General features: G+C 39.8%; 1 protein-coding gene and 1 pseudogene across 1 annotated transcript in view; both read left to right on the forward strand.

Annotated features, from left to right (window-relative positions):
- LOC116666108 overlaps positions 1 to 1,354 on the forward strand; it is an 18,306-nt gene extending 16,952 nt beyond the window's left edge. The window contains exon 5 of the mRNA XM_032488210.1: positions 1,142 to 1,354. Within this exon, the coding sequence (XP_032344101.1) occupies positions 1,142 to 1,354 (213 nt within the window). The remainder of the gene's footprint in view (positions 1 to 1,141) is intronic.
- Positions 1,355 to 11,799: 10,445 nt separating this feature from the next.
- Positions 11,800 to 12,189, forward strand: LOC102516172 (annotated as a pseudogene).
- The last annotated feature ends 4,971 nt before the right edge of the window (positions 12,190 to 17,160 follow it).

Consider the following 17,160-nt stretch of genomic DNA (forward strand, 5'->3'; position numbering starts at 1 on the left):
TTCTGGAATACTCAAAAACTGCCCCAGTGACCTGATTCCACTGGAATGGGCCCAGGCAGCCCTGAGGAGGTCGGGCTGCAGTTGTGGTGGGGTATTCTTGGAGTGAGGAGACACTTAACTTGGAACATATGGGTCACATGGCCTTGAACAAGTCGTCTAACCTCAATTTCCTCATCAGGAAATGGGTTGCTGTGGTAAGCACTTCATAAAATAATCTGTGCAGAAGCATCTAACACTAATTCTCAGCATAAGTTACTTAATCTGAATACAGCCTCCTAAACAAAATGGGTAGTGCTTGACATACCAACATGCTCTGAGTGAGGAAAGGAAGAGAGAAAAAGGAAGTTTTTAAGTGAACTATTACCAAATAAATTGGAGGTGTTCATGCAATTGTAGCTACCTCACCTTTTAGAATTGAAAGGAACCTGAAACGTTACCTAAGATAATGCTGAGGTAAACACTGGTAACTTCTGCTTCCTTAGGGCTGGTGATAGATCCTGTGTACTTCTGAGGAGGCCAGATCACAAGTCGGCCTTAAACATATATAATGGATAGCTTTTATTCTTGCCTGACTAGTTTTTCATTTTTAATTAAAAAAATTTTTTTTGGGGTGGAGATCATTAGGTCTTTACTTATTATTAGTTTGTCTTTTGTTTTTTGGATGGAGGTAGTGGGGATTGAACCCAGGACCTAGTAGTGCTTGCTAAGCATGCGCTCTACCACTTGAGCTATACCCCCCAATTCTTGCCTGACTGGTTATCCATTCCTCCTTTTATGCTTATAGCATCCAGTCTTCCTCTGTCATGCTCAGTCCGTTGGTCCTGGGAGAGACGAGTCCACCCCAGTTCCAGAAGTGGACTTGTAAACCAGGCCTGGCCAATCAGAGCATTACATTTATGGCAGATCCATTAATTGGCCAACCTAATGCTCATTCTCAAACCCCTTCTTCCCAGTCTAACTCAACTGGGGAGTCTAGACGAGCAAATACTTGGCTCCCCAGCCTCCCTTGAGGGTAGGGGTAGCCTTGTGACCCAGTTATGATCAGTGAGCCAAGAGCAGAAGTCTGCTGGGCACTTTTGGGAAAGATTGCCTTCCCCAAAGAGTGACATTTGCTGCCCATAGTGTCTTTTTTCCTGCCTAGTACCAGAATATGATTTTTTGGAACTGCAGCAGCCATCTTGCAATCATGAAGAAAAGGCCAAAGAACTATCAAAAATGTCAATCCACTGAATCATCAGCAGTGACGCTATCCCGCATACCTTTCTACGCAAGGGGCACGAACTACACTTTGCTTTATCGAGTTCTCTGTTGTTTGCACTCAAAGGCATCTCTGACTGATAAAATATCTCCTTGACTGCATTGGCTGATTTAAGGATGACCATGTGACTTGAGTTAGACCAATTAGAGCCAATGAGACTCAATTTTAGGGCTTTCGCTGCCTCTAGATCTGAAAGTAAAAAAGATGGAAGCCTAGGATGGGTGGCAGCCAACTTGCCCCAGCATGGGATCAGCCAGTATGAGAATGAAGCCAGTACAGAGGAAAGCACGGATGAGATAGGGAGAGAAAGTGAGTTATGATGACATCCTTTGAGTCCTTGATCCAGATTTGCCTGAAATGAGGGTGCCGCTGGGCTTTTTTAGTACGTGAGCTAATAAATTCCTCTTTGGCTCGAGCTTGTCTGAGATATGAGCGTCCTGTCGGGTGTCACAACCTGACCAATACTTGGCAGCATATTTTCTCCTGCCTCCACTGCCTCAAGTGACATTTAAGTACCTAACAGCAGCGCTTAATATCCATCCCTTTCTAGGGAGTCCCCTCCTCCCCGGCGTCTCCGTTGATATTTTTGTGGTTCATCCCTCCTTGCCATCTACAAGGACATGCCACTGCTCTGGGTGAGAAGAGAGGAAAGATCCCAGACATTTGAGGGGAGACTTCCCAGCACAAGGAAGTACATGATTCCTCTCTGATTGAAATTCATGACGAGGCTGTCCAGAGAGGTAGGGAAGGGGAGACTAGAGGAAGTTGCTGGGAGGAAGGATAATTTGGTTTATTAAAATTAAATTTTTTCCAACTTTTCCCCCACCTTACCAAAGTTGTACAGTAAACATAAAAAAGAAAAATAGAGATCACTATGTTTCTCAAGCAATTTTTCTTTTCTTTTCCTAGTCTTCTTTATTTCTTTATATCTTCTGGCAAGCATTGTCTTTGATAATCAGAATAAAATGATGATTGAATCAATTTGATGACAACAAACCAAGCTTTCAAGGCCAAGGGATAGCAAGAGTCTGGCCCGTTGCCAGGAGACAGGATGTCAGTCCTCACTCCAGCACCTACAGCTGTGTGATCCCTTGGATTCTCCATTTCCTCACCTACAGAGATAATAGTACCTAAGTACCTTACTACCTACACACCTACCTCATTATGAGAATTAAATGAGATAGTATTAATATTTCCAGTACTAAACAAATACTTGTTTCTTGTGCTTCCTGCTAGAATGTTGGAATAGGGAGTTCAGACATGAGTGACTGAGGGTGAGGGGTGCCAGCAGGAAAGGTTGGGGGGAGAGCCTGGCCAGTTACCTTCCAGTCACGCCTCATTATCAAAGTGCCTGTCACATCCCCACCTCCACCAGTTCCATCTCTCCTTCTGCTTACTGACGTTTTACTGTTACTCCTTTGTCTTTTCCAGCTTCACCTGTTTCCCCTGCTGGTTCTGCTGTCTACAGCTCTGTGTCTCTCTTCTCTTCTCTCTCTTCCTCTCTAGAGACTAATTATCATTCACAGACATGTTCTTTAGGGTTATGTCATCAAGATTTAAAAATCTGAATGGCAAGTAAGTTTCCTGGTCTGAAGTTTCTCCTTTGAAGTCTTTTCAAGGAGCCACCAGGAACTGATGGAGGCATGACAATGGGGCCTGAGGCCTGTTGCTGCTATGAGGGAAGGGGCAGCATGCCCCACAATTCCCAGACAACCCTTGAAGAATCCCCTCTGAGGTTTCCTCCCAAGCCTGTCTGGAGATGCTACAAGAAGGATGGAGAATGTGGGCTTCTTCACCTACAGAAAGATCATGGCCACACAGATGCTCAGAGCTCCACTGATGGAGCCGCACTCCGCCCGCTCACCCTCCAGCACCGTGCACTTACCCTGTCCCTCACACGTGTCATAGATTCTGCTCCGCATACTCACAGATAGGTCTGCTCACACTCAGCCCACAAACCAGAGACACATGACAACAATAAGTATTTATTACGTGCCTGTTGCATACGAAGAGTTCATATGCCTTTTTCTCTAACCGTTACTCAAATTTTACAAAGTTATTAACCTGTCTCTCCTTTCTATTGTATGGGTCAGGACCCAGGTTCAGGATGTTAAGTAACTGGCTTAAAGTCAAACAGTTAGTAAGTGTCACAGCCAGGTTGTAACCCAAGTCTGTCAAGCCGCTGTCTCTCCCCTTGTGCCATCTGCCATCTGGTGTATGGCTGTCTGAAGCTGGTGCCCAGTGGGCCCATTTTTTTATTTCCTGGCCAGCTACTGTAAGGGAAAAACTCCAAACTGGTTTGATCGTAAAAGAAAAAGCCACTTCCCTCTGTCAAGCAATTTGATTTTCTGCAGAGGAAACTTAGTACTTAAATGAGTTTGATCACTGTTCCTCCCTCTTCCGTATCTCTTTACTATTTGCTGGAATTAAGTGATTTTTTGATTGAAAAGTAAGCTTTAACCAGTCACTTCATTAGTCACTGGAAACCACTGCAGCCAAATGGCAAGGAGAACATCCAAGGAGAAATGCAGAGCTGGGCCATTTCCTTCAGCCCCTTGTCCAGCCCTTGTAGGAAGCAGCTCCTACAGCAGGCACAGAGCAGGGGCCTCAAAGGAGGCGCAGCTTCCACCAGCCAGCAGCAGTTACGTCTGTCTAAGTAAAGGTGGTTTCACACAGCTCCAGGCCCGGGGAAAGTCGTTCCAGAGGTGAAGGAGCAGGCACGATTATTTGGCTTCTTTTCTAATGAAGTTAAAGTTTATTATTGGAGGACTGAGAAAAAGGGGAAATACACCCAGTATGTTAACTCCTGGCCTTCCATGCTGCTTTCTCAAGTCCCAAGTTGGAAGAAATGGAATGGCATCTACCAAAGAGGCCTGGCTGAGAAGATCTCTGCACCTCCAAATGCACTCATCACCTACAGACCCGTGTGCCTGCTCATGCGTGCGCACGCGCACACACACACAGACTCCAGAAACACAGAGATTTGCATATCCTCCTCTCAACATATTAGTGATTCAACTAGCTTTTGTAGGATTGGATTCTGTCAAGAGGACACACAATGGAGTGGAGACAAAGGAATTAATTTTGTTGTTGTTGAATAAAAAAGTAAGTGAACAAATAAACCTGTGTTCATTCAATGTCTATCTGTTAAGCACCTACTATGAGCTGGATTCTATATATAAGCAAACAAAGCACAGTCCCATTCCCTAGTATGTTTATTCAGGGAGATAAATAACTAAATGGGTAATTTCAATACCCTGTGAATAGTACTATGTTTGAATTTACTCTCTTCACTCTTTCACGCCCATATTCCGCCCAAACTGCCTTTGCTAAGTTCACATTGCCAAATTCGATGGTCGCTTCTTGGCCTTTTTACTTCACCTGTTGGCAGCGTGTCACAAAGTTCTCTGGAGTCCAGGTGGTAAGGCAGTCAGGAGTGTGGGCTCTTGAGCAAACGCAAGTTCAAAATCCCAGCTCCACCACCACTAAAACTGTGTAACCTTGAGAAAGACCTTCAAACTCTGTGCCTCGAGTTTGTCATTGTAACCTGGGGATAATGATAATGTCATCTAATTCGTAGTGCTGTGAAGATTAAAAGTGTATTAAGGACAGTAGTCTTAGCAGCAGCAGTAGTGGTAGAAATAGTGGTAGTACTTGGTGGTGGTGGTGGCGGTGGTGGTGGTGGTACTTTCTTGACTTGGCTTCCAGGATCTCACACTCACTCGTCTTTTTTCTTACTTCACTAGCTGCTTCTCCTAATACCTTCTGCTGTTTTCCTTCTCATTCCTCTGATCCCTAAAACTGCCCCAGATCCCTGCCGTTGTACCTCTTCTTTAACTGCATCGCTTTCTTGGTGAGCTCACAGTCTTAGGATTTTAAATACCATCAGTGGTGAATGCTGTGCTGCACCACCCAGATACCCCTTCAAGGAAGGACTTTTGCCCCAGCTACTAAGGGTACCATCAGTGGACAACCTTCAGCTGTCAGCCCTTTCAGGTGTTGCTTCAGCTACACAGAGCCACCTTGCCCAAGGCCATGTCTGTCTGGGGATGGTCAATGTTCAGTAACTGGTTGGGGCAAGAGTATAAAGGGCTTGCTGTTTAACCTCACACAGGACACTCTGACAGGCCATTTCAGCTCCAGAGCTCCCCATGGAATCAGCCGAGGCTCTCAGGCCTGTGTTGTGGCTCAGCTCCCTCTGCCCAGTCCTGCTTCCTCCTGCCCTCCAGAGGTGTTGAACCAGGGATGTTCTCTGTCAAATATCTTGATAACTGAAGTCTGCTTCCCAAAGACCTCAAATTTTGATGCTATTTTTATGTTGATGACTCAAATTTTGTATCAAGCAGTCCAAGCCTCTCCTCTGAACTCCAAATGAGACAGTCTGCTGCCTCCTTGGAAATTTAACAGATACTTCAAATTTGACATATCTAAAACCGGGCTCTTACTCTCCCATTTCCAAAACCTTTCCTTCTTTTCTCAGTAAATGACAGTTTTTTTCAGTTGTTCAGGCCAAAAACCTGGAGCAATACTTGATTCTTCTCTTTATTTCATAATCTGATTTCTGTGATCAGCAAATCCTATCTATCCTACCATCAAAATATATTGAAAATCTGACCACTTATCATTTTCACTGCTAATAGCCTAGCCTCTATCACCATTATCTCTCCCTTGGATTATTTTATTACCCTTTGAATTGGTCTCCCTGTTTTTCTTGTCCTCTTCTACATTCTATTTTATTTTATATTTTTGTGTATGTCAAACTACAGATTACTTTTTATTGAAGTATAGTTGACTTACAATATTGTGTTAGTTTTAGGTATACAGCATAATTTAGAATTTTTGCAGATTATATTCCATTATAGATTATTTCAAGATAATGGGTATAATTCCCTGTGCTATACAGTAAATCCTTGTTGCTTATCTATTTTATATATAGTGTGTTTGTTAATCCTATACCCCTAATTTGTCCCTCCCCACTTCCCTCTCCCCTTTGGTAACCACAAGTTTGTTTTTCATGTCTGTGAATCTGTTTCTGTTTTGCATATACTTTCATTTGTATTATTTTTTAGATTCCATATATAAGTGATATCATATAGTATTTGGCTTTCTCTGTCTGAATTATTTCACTAAGCATAATATTCTGAGTCCATCCACATTGCTGCAAATGGCAGTATTTCATTCTTTTTTATGGACAAGTGATATTCCATTGTGTGTGTGTGTGTGTAGCACATATTCTTAATCCAGTCACCTATTGTCGAGCACTTGCGTTGCTTCCATGTCTTGGCTACTGTAAATAGTGCTGCTATGAACATTGGGGTACATGTAACTTTTTGAATTAGTGTTTTCATATTTTTCTGGGTATATATTTATATTAGGAAGTGGAATTGCTGGATCATTTAGTAGTCCTATTTTTAGTTTTTGGAGGAACCTCCATACTGTTTACATCTATGCTGGTACAGTGGCTGTACCAATTTACATTCCCACTGATAGTGTGCAAAGGGCTCCCTTTCCACCACATCCTCTCCAACATTTGTTATTTGTAGACTTTTTGATGATAACCATTCTGACAGGTGTGAGGTGATAGATACCTCATTGTAATTTTGATTTGCATTTCTCTAATAATTGGCAATGCTGAGCATCTTTTCACATGCCTCTTAGTCTTCTGTATGTCTTCTTTGGAAAAAAATGTCTATTCAAGTCTTCTGCCCATTTTTAAATTGGATCCTTTGGGGTTTTTTGATAATGAATTGTGTGAGCTGTTCATTTATTCTGGATATTAGCCCCTTGCTAGTTGCATCATTTGAAAATATTTTCTCCGATTCTAAAGGTTGTCTTTTCATTTCGTTGATGGTTTCCTTTGCTGTGCAAAAGCTTTTAAGTTTAGGTAGGTCTGATTTGTTTATTTTTGCTTTTATTTCTTTTGCCTTGGGAGACTAATCCAAGAAAGTATTGCTGTGATTTATGTCAAAGAGTGTTATGCCTATGGTCTCTTCTAGGAGTTTTATGGTTTCATGTCTTATATTTAGGTCTTTAAAACATTTTGAGTTTATTTTTGTGTATGGTGTGAGGGAATGTTCTACTTTCACTGTTTTACATTTGGCTGTCTGGTTTTCCTGGCACCACTTGTTGAAGAGAATGTCTTTTCTCCATTGTATATTCCTGCCTCCTTTGTTGTAGTTAATTCACCATAGGTATGTGGGTTTATTTCTGGACTTTCTGTTCTGTTCCATTGATCTATGTGTCTTTTTTTGTGCCAGTAGCATACTGTTTTCTTACATTGTATTTTAGATCAAGAAGCCAGAGTAATAGTGCTACATGTAAATCATACCATGTCACTCCTCTGCTCAGCACCCTCCAATATAAGAAGATGAATAAAGCTGGTAAATCGCTCTCCAAATTGATCAGAAAGAAATAGATAAGACATAATTTATCAATATCAGCAATGAGAGAAGACATCACCACAGATCCTATAGCTATGAAAAGGGTAATGAGAGTATTACTAACAATTTTTTGTCAACGCATTTGACAACTTAGATACAACAGATAAATCTCTTGAATGACAAAAGTATCAAAGCTCACTCAGAAAAGAAATAAAAAGGTAACCTTAGTAGCCCTATAAATTCAACTTATAATTAAAATCCTTCCCACAAAGGAAACTTCAAGCCCAGATGGTTTCAGTGGTGAATTCTATTGCACATTTAGTGAAAAATAATACCAGTTACACACAAACTTTTAGAAGATTGAACCCTAGGATATACTTCACAGTTCATTCTATGAAACAGGAAATATCCTGATACCAAAACCAGACAAAGGCATTATAAGAAGAAATAATTACAGACTAATATTCCTCATTATATCAATATAATAATTCTTAACAAAAGTTTAGCAAATCCAATAATATAGAAGGATCGTACATCATGAGCAAGTGGGGTTTATCCTGGAGTACAATGTTGGTTTAATGTTTGAAAATCAATTAATGTAATTAATTGTATTAACAGATTAGAGATTAAAAAGTACCATTACAGTAGGAACAGAAGATATGAATCCAGAATCTGTTACTGATAAAAATGGTCGGCAAGATAAGAATGGAAAGGAACTTCCTGGTAAAAGGCATCTATGGAAAGAAAACTGCCAGCTAACATCATACTTTGGATTGAATGGTTATGCCTAAGATCAGGAGCAAGGCAAGGATGTCCACTCTCAGCACTTTGGTTTAGAATATTAATGGAGGTTCTCATCAATGCAATAAGGCAAGAAAATAGTGTAAGACCATCAAGATTGGAAAGAAAGGAGTAAAGCAGATTATCTTATTCACAGACAACATGGTCAACTCCACCGAAAATCCTTTGGAACCTTAAAAATAAAGTCTATTAAAACTAAAAATTAAGGTTAGCAAGTTTGTGGGACACAAGACCAATATACAAAAATCAATTCTATTTCATATAGAATTAGCATTGGGCATTGGAAGTAGAAATTTTGAAAAGCAGTACTATTTTCAGTAGCACCAAAACACATTTAAAACTTTGGAATAAATCTGACAAAAGATTTGTAAGACCTGTGCACTGAAAACTATAAAACATTACTGAGAGAAATCAAAGAAGTTCTAAATAAAATAGAGAGATATACGGTGTCCATTGATTAGAAAATTCAGAATGGTTAATAATGCAGTTCTCCCCAAATTTATCAATGGAGTCAATGCAATCCTAGTCAAAATCCTCTTCAAACTTTTTTTTTTTCACAGAAATTGATAGGCTGATTCTAAAATTCCTACTAAGTTAAAAAAAAAGCCTAACATTAGAATAGACAATAACTTGAAGAATATGAACAAAGTTGTAGGACTTAACTACCCGATTCAAAATTTATAAAGCTACAATAATTGGGATAGTGTGGTATTGATGTAAAGATAGCTAAACCAATTGATGGAACAGAAAAGAGAGTCTAGAAATATATGTATACAATAAATTTTTAACAAGGGTGCAAAGGCATTTCTGTGAAAGGACAGTCATTCAATAAATGGTTCTGAAATAATTGGATATCCGTATGTAAATAAATAAAATTCTTCTAGTACCTCATTATCATACACAGAAATCAACTCAAAATGGACCATAGAGTTAAATGTGAAAACCTGAAACCTAAAGCTTCTTATTCCACCCCTAGGTATTGACCCAAGAGAAATCAAAGCGTACGTCCATGTGCAGGCATACACACAGATGTTCATAGCAACTTTATTTGTAATATCCACTAACTGGAAATAGCACTGAGTTCTTCAGAGAAACAGAACTAATAGTATATAGGTAGATGTCAGTTTAAGTTTATTATAGGAATTGGTTCACATGGTTATGGACCCCAAGAAGTCCCACGATCTGCTATTGGCAAGATTTTGTATCATGTTAGGTAGAATTATGACCCTGTTATGGTCTTAAGTGAGGACAGCTGGAGAACCAGTGAAGCCAGAAGCTGGTAGTGTAGTTCAGTCTGAGCCCAAAGGCCTGAGAATGGGGAGGGATGGGGGTAAGAGTCCAGTTTGAGTCCAAAAGCCCAAGAATCAGGAGCTCTGATGTCCAAGGGCAGGGAAAGCTGGGTGTCTCAGCTCAAGCCAGAGCAAGTGAATTCACCCCTTTACCTTTTCGTTCTCTTAAGGCCCTCAATGGATTGGATTGTGCCCACTCACGTGAGTGAAGGGTGATCTTTACTTACTCTACTGATTCAAATGCTAATCTCTTCAAGAGACACCCTCACAAACACACTTAGAAATAATGTTTTACCAGCTACCTGGGCATCCCTTAGCCCAGTCAAGCTGACATAGAAAATTAACCATTACAAACACAAATTTCCATCAACACTTGAATGTATAAACAAATTGTAATGTAGTGACACAATAGAATGCTACTCAGCAATAAAAAGGAATGAACTACAGATATAAACAACAACATACATGAGTCTCAATTATGCTGAATGAAAGAAGATAGGCAGAAACACATATGTTCTGTATGATTTCACTTACATGAATTCTGGAGAATATGACTAATCTACAGTGACAGAAGGTAGATCAGTAGTTGCCTAAGGGAAGAGAAGAAGGTTGATGGCAAGCAGCAGACAAGATTGCAGAAGGGCAGAAGCGAATGTTTGGGTGTGATGGACAAGTTCACGATCTTGAATGTGGTGATGGTGCCACTGGAGTGTATGTATATCAAAACATTGTGTAGTTTAAGTATGTGCAGCTTATTGTCCCTCATATCTCAATAAAGTTGTTCAAAAATTAAAACCACCACTGGCCAGTGTTTATAAAGGCCTATATGGATTAGAAGATTGATCATAATGGCTTACAGAGCTATGCATATTCTGGCTCCCCATTATCTCTCTGAATTCATGTCCTGCCACTCTCTGTACTCTAGGCACTTTTTTTTTTTTTTTTTTTTACTGTCTTTGGAATACTCCTTGAGTGCTTCTACTCAGGGCTTTACACCAGGATTCCCTCTACCTAGAGTACTCTTCTCCCTGATATTTACATACCTAGCTCATTCACCTCCTGTGATGGTCAGTTTTGTGTCAACTTGGCTAGGATACAGTCCTGAGCTGTTCAATCAAGCATTAACTAGAAGTTTCTCTGGTTGAAGTCTGACTGATACACCTCCTTAGGTTCTCACTCAAGTGTGACCTTCTCTAGTGAGGGATTCCTTGGCAATCCCACTTAAAATTGCAACCTCTGACCATTTAAATCTCCTTTGCTGATTTATTTTTCTCCAGTGAACTTATCACTGTCCAAGATACTATATATTTATCTTATTATGTGCCTTTGCTTCACTAGAATTTTAGCTCCCTGAGGATAGGGGAATTTTTTTCTCTTTTGTCCACTGTTGTACTGCAGTGTCTACAACAATGCCTAATATACAGTAAGAATGAATATTTTAGTGAGAGAAATTAGGAATACAGAGAAGTATACATAGGAATCTGACTCAATTCTGACTCAAAAGCATAGAGACCAATTGCTTACTACAGCCTCCTCTAATAATAGGTTTATAATAACTTTTTTGACGTTGATTTTTAAAATTGGGTGCTATTCAAATACTAGTATATTGCAGAATGCTCCTTCTTGTCCTCTCCTTCACCCTGGCCTGGGCTCTCTCTCACTGGGGGGCTGTCTTAGTCCTTTCAAGCTGCTAGAACATAATACCATAGGCTGGATAGCTTATAAACAACAGAATCTTATTTCTTACAATTCTAGAGGTTGGAAGTCCAAGATGAGGTTGCCAACATGGTCAGGTGAGGGCTCTTTTCCAGACTGTAAATGTCTTGTTGTGTCCTCACATGGCTAGGCATCTCTTGGGAGCCTCTTTTATAAGGCACTAATCCCCATTATGCGGCCTCCTTCTATAACTTAAGTACCTCCCAAAGGTGCCCCCTACTAAGACCATTACCTTTGGAGTTAGGATTTCAACATATGAATTTGTGGAGTTCGCAAACATTCAGACCATAGCACAGCCTGTTCTCATTGACTATCAACTAATTCTCTTTTAAATGAGTCAGCTAGGCTCTCTCTATTTGCCCAGCCAGCCTTCAAGATGGTGCCACAGAAAGGCAAGAAACCTAAGAAATCAACCTGGAGTTTAATTTGGATCTTGCTCATCCAGTAGAAGTTTAGGAATTTTTGATTCTGGAAATTTTGAACAACTTCTATGAGAGAAGTTTAAAGTAAATGGAAAAACTTGAAATTTTGGGAATGTTCTTCACATTGAATATTTTAAGAATAAAGTTACCGTTATTTTTGTGAAACAGTTTTCTAAAATGTATTTGAAACATTCTACCAAGAAATACCTTAAGAAGAACAATCTTTGTGCCTTGCTTTATGTGGTTGCATCTGACAAGGAGACTTGTGAACTTCTTACTTCCCGATTAGTCAAGGTGAAGATGGATCTGAGTCTGAGGACTAGGTAAAGCTGCCCCTTATAGGGATTTGCTTACTCATAAAATAAATGAGACACAAGAAAAGGAAATATCTAGAAATGGAATTTTAGTTTATTAGTGAATTGAAAAAAACACTGAACTCTATTTTAAAGAAAGATGAGTCAGCCAGGTAGGCATAACTGGGCTGATTTACCTGGGCTTCCCCACTCCCCTTATTGTGGTGAATAAAGTAGTTTTACTGTTGCATTTAGTAATATTTTGAAAAGTCACCAAGGGCTTTGCAAACTATACTGGAAATCTCAGACCCCATGCAAAAGCCTTCTCTGTGGAGAATAACAAGGTGGCACCTACCGTAACAGTGTTGGAGGAGGTCTGGTAAAACATAAAATTTAAATAAAACCCAAAGCCTTATAACATAGTACCCCAATTTTTCATATTTTGATCAAAAATCACTCATACCAAGAACCTGGAAAATCTTTGAATATGAATGAGAAAAGGCAATAATCAGATACCCACATCTAGATGACATAAATGTTAGAATGATCTGACAAAGGTTTTTAAAGCATCCACCATAATAATGTTTCAGTGGATCATTGTAAACATATTTGAAGCCAGTGAAAACAGAGAGAGTTGCAGTAATTAAATGGAAGATAAGGGAGAGGCAAATGGAAATTTTAGAACTTAAAAATATAATAGTCAAATAAAAAATTCAGTAGATGGGCTCAGTAGCAGAATTGAGAGGACAGAGGAAAGAATCCATGAACTTGAAAATAGAACAAAAGAAATTACCTAGTCTGAACAACAGAGATAAAATAAAGCAAAAAACAAACAAACAAACAAAAAAACCCCATAAAATCAAGAACTTGTGGAGCTTTACGAAAGATTTAATTGGTTGTGTCACCAAAGTCTTAGAAGGAGCAAGAAAGAAGGCAGAGATTAAAAAGTATTCAAAATCATGCTGAAAATTTTTCTAAATATCCTGAAAAATTTTCCAAAAGACCTAAGCTTACAGATTCAAGAAAGTGAGGAATTCCAAATAGAATTCCAAAATGGAATTCCAAATTCCAAACCCGCAGAATCTGTGCCAGGATATATCAAAGTCTAATGTCTGAAAACTGAAAATAAAGAAAAAATCTTGAAAGCAGCAAAAGAGAAAAGATGTATTACTTATAGGGGATAAACAATTTGAATGACAGCAGGTTTTCTCATCAAAAATCCACGGAGGCCAGAAGAAGGTGGCACATTTTTCAACTTCTAAAAGAAAAGAACTGTCAATCCAGAATTCTATATCCAGCAAACATATCCTTCAGGAAGGAAGGAGAAATCAGGATGTTCCCAGAGGAAGGAAAATTTTGAGAATTTGTCTAGCAGACCTACCCTAAAAGAATGGCTAAAAGAAATTCTCTAAACAGAAAGAAAATTATAAAAGAAAGAATCTTGGAACATCAGGAAGGAAGAAAGAACAACAGAAATATTAAGAGTGTAATAGCAACACACTGAGATAAAGAATGCTTTGAATCACTGGTTGGAGAGAGTCCCCACTAACCCACATCAGAGAATTCAAAATTTTTTTGTAAGTCATTAAAATTTTGTTGTATAATTTCTTCTGCAGCACAACCTATTTATGCTGATTAATTAAATTATAATGAATTATTTTAATTTAATTTTGTAATGTTCATTTTTCCTATTATATTCATATTCATGATAAACAGAATATAAGAGAGAAATCCTATATTCTATTTATATGTTTATATTTATTATGACCAACTCAATAAGTGCAGAAGAAAATACTGACCGAAAAAGTAATTAAAGCAGTAATTAGAAAGAGTAGTAGATCATGGGCGAATTGAACATAGAATTTAGAGTCAGAAAGACTTACATTTAAATCATGATCATGTCATAAAACCTCTTGCAAGTTGCTTAACTCTCCAGAGACTGTTCCTTCTTTTGTAAGATGAATTGTTTAGAAGATTAAAAGAGATACTGTATATCAATAGCCTGCTGTCTGGCACAGAATAGGGGCTCAGTACATGGTAACTGTAATTAGTAACATGTTATTTACTTAGGAGATTATCTGTCTGTCTGTCTATCTATCTATCTATCATCTATCTGTCTATCTATCTATCTATCTATCTATCTATCTATCTATCCATCCATATGCTTAAAGTCCTGTACTAGTGGAAGACATAAAAAGAAGGGACCTGTTTGGGAAAAATATGAACTAATACTTGTATTATTGAGAGGTCCTAAAGGGTTAAAATCTGTACTGCATAAATACCTTATTTGAAGTTATGATTAAAATAGGCCCTCAATAAATTGGCAATGAACAAGAAGTGATAACTGACAAACAGAAAAGGAAGAGTAGACTACTACACACAAGTGTAAGGGAAAATGCTAATGTTTAAGAAATTTTTTTCAAGTGTAACAGCATTTAATTAATGAAAAAAATTAAATTCCCGGCCTCAGTCTGTGGTCTTGGGATCCAGCATTCTGTTGGGATTTTCTTGGGCTGGGTGTCATCTAAGATGATCTAAGAATAATTTTTTAATAAAAATGCCTCTTAATTATAAAAAAAAAACAAACTTAAAAAAATGTTTAATGAAAGTGCCCAGTTCTGATGATGCTGGGGTGAAATAGGCACTCATATGAACTGCAGCAGCTCAAGTTGATACAAAATAAGCCAGAATTTCATGAAAAAATTATGCAGAATAGAATAGGTTTTGTATTATATTACCCTCAGAATGTATGTTTAGTAGTTTAATTTCCTTAACAGTTAATTAATATGTACATGACAACAAACTACAGAAAGATCCAGGTTGGGCTCACTGCCTTTTGAGGTGGTCATTTCTGTGGAGTCCAGGGAGTCATCCCACTGCTCCAGCTTTTCCAGCCATTCTGAATGTCCTGTATCAAATTCCTTCCTACTTAGAGTACGTAGGAGACCCAGAGGGGTTTCAGTTCCTTGTGCAGAACCCTAAGCACTGCGTGGGTGTGACAACATAGCCCAAAGGAGCAGTGTAAGAGACTGGACAGGATGAACACAGCATTCCAGCACAAGAGACTAGAACTGCTTATTACTGTGAGCTTCCCTCATAGCAACCTAAATCTCTCCTAAGACTAAAAAGTCTGTTTACTTCTTTTCAATCCTTCGTTGAATAGCTACAATGCTGAGCTCTAGTTCAGACATCAGACGTTAACATCTCTGCTAAAGAAAGTGCATCTTAGCCCAGACTGGTTGTGCCTCGGACGTGACCGTGGCCCTTCCTGCCCCACCAAATGGTGTTTGGAAGGCCCTCGTGATGAGTCCCTGGAGAAGTTTTTTGCGGTTGGATAATACACTTGGCCGCATTAGACTTGTCCCTTGAAGTAATATCCGTCTGGTTGACACTGCTGCAAAATATATTAATATCCACACTGGGTGATCAGCCATTAATAAATCATGTTGTTGTTCTGCTCTGATTACCTGTCATAAAATATTCAGAGCTAAAAATGACTTTCATTTTCAATGATCACCAGGCTTTAGGCCAGTTCAGCAGTGGACCCCAGGTTTTATCATATTTTTGCACAGGCTAGATGAGGAACACAGACTGAAGAGTTCCAGGAGAAGCACCAAATGGCCCACCGCACAGGTGGGGGACCTGTGTAGTGCAGGAATAGGTGGCGGGAGGAACAGCCAGAGCCCCCCGCTCAGCTAGGTCCTGTCCAGCCTGACACTGGCTCTGCTGAGAGATTCATGTGGTCATGGGAAACCAGCCAGATTGGGGCATTTTAAGATGTCTTCCTCAGTCGTTGATTGCAAGCATTTAGAATGTTTCCAGTCTTTTGAGATCATATAAGGAGACATGAGAGAGTGGAGAAATCCATACAAACATACCTGAGAGTGGGGCTCGAATTACCAAGCATTCAGTCCTGCACAGGAAACTCTGGATAACTGGAAGTTTGGGAAGGCTCAGTTCAGATATCCTGTCCATACAGAGATGAACATGTCTATAAATCAGTCTGAGGAGATGTGTTCCTTACTGGCAGGGGGTGAGTGTGAAAAGAGTCTGAAGGGTGCGTTGACAGGAACAAGCGAATCTGAGACTTTCTGCCTGGAACGTGGAGAGTGGTTTGTCTCCTGCACAGATCCCAATTATGAGTGAATGCACTTGAGAGCACCGACAAGGAGGGCACTTTCAGAGACTCAGCATGATGAACACAGCAGTCCAGCAAGAGAGACCAGACCTTGCAGGTTTTCTCTGTCCTCTTCTGTTCATTTTTAGGACGTGGTTAGAGCCAAAGAAGAGTTGGTATAGGGATCAGTGTTGGGGCTAGAGTGATGCAAATGAGGCACCCAGGGTACAAAACTTAAGGCATTACCACTCTCTGGGACCATCTTTACATCTATATGATCTTGAGAGTGAATGTCTCCTTAAATTTCGTGCCTCCTTGCCTCGAGGTTATCCTGGCCCAGGCACTTTCCAGACAACTGGATTGCCTAGGCTCTCCCATCACTCGTGTCCTCATATCCTCTTCTCTTATTTCCCAGGTCACTGCATTTTCCCTCATTGCTCACCCCAGGTACAGTCTAATCTTAAATTAAGTTTGAAAGGAAGGGCAGTGCCAGTTAGTTGCATTAAGGCCTCCCTGTATTCTCCCCTACGTGGACCAGAGATGGATATGGGGAAAGTAGTATCTCCCTTATCTCCACCCCCTGAATCCAAGCCCAGCTGAATATCTAAATGGTTTCTCATTCTAAATCTGTCTTCCTCTCTCTCTTACCTCTCTTCCCATCCTTGCATCAGTTTAACCCACTCAAGTGCTCTCACTGTGGGTTCCCTTCACTGTCAACTACAGGCCGCACCAGTCTGGTCTCAGAGCTAAGAAATGTATCCAGTTTCTCCAACAAGGCAGCTCTGTCAACTGCTTGGCTCTAGGACAGTCCCCAGGGGTCAGCTCCCAGGGTGAGGGGAAAAGCCCTACCACTCAGAGTGACCTTAGGCAGTTGGCAAACAAGT

The sequence above is a fragment of the Camelus ferus genome, chromosome 9 (genome assembly GCF_009834535.1).
Source record: "Camelus ferus isolate YT-003-E chromosome 9, BCGSAC_Cfer_1.0, whole genome shotgun sequence".
Lineage (NCBI taxonomy): Eukaryota > Metazoa > Chordata > Mammalia > Artiodactyla > Camelidae > Camelus > Camelus ferus.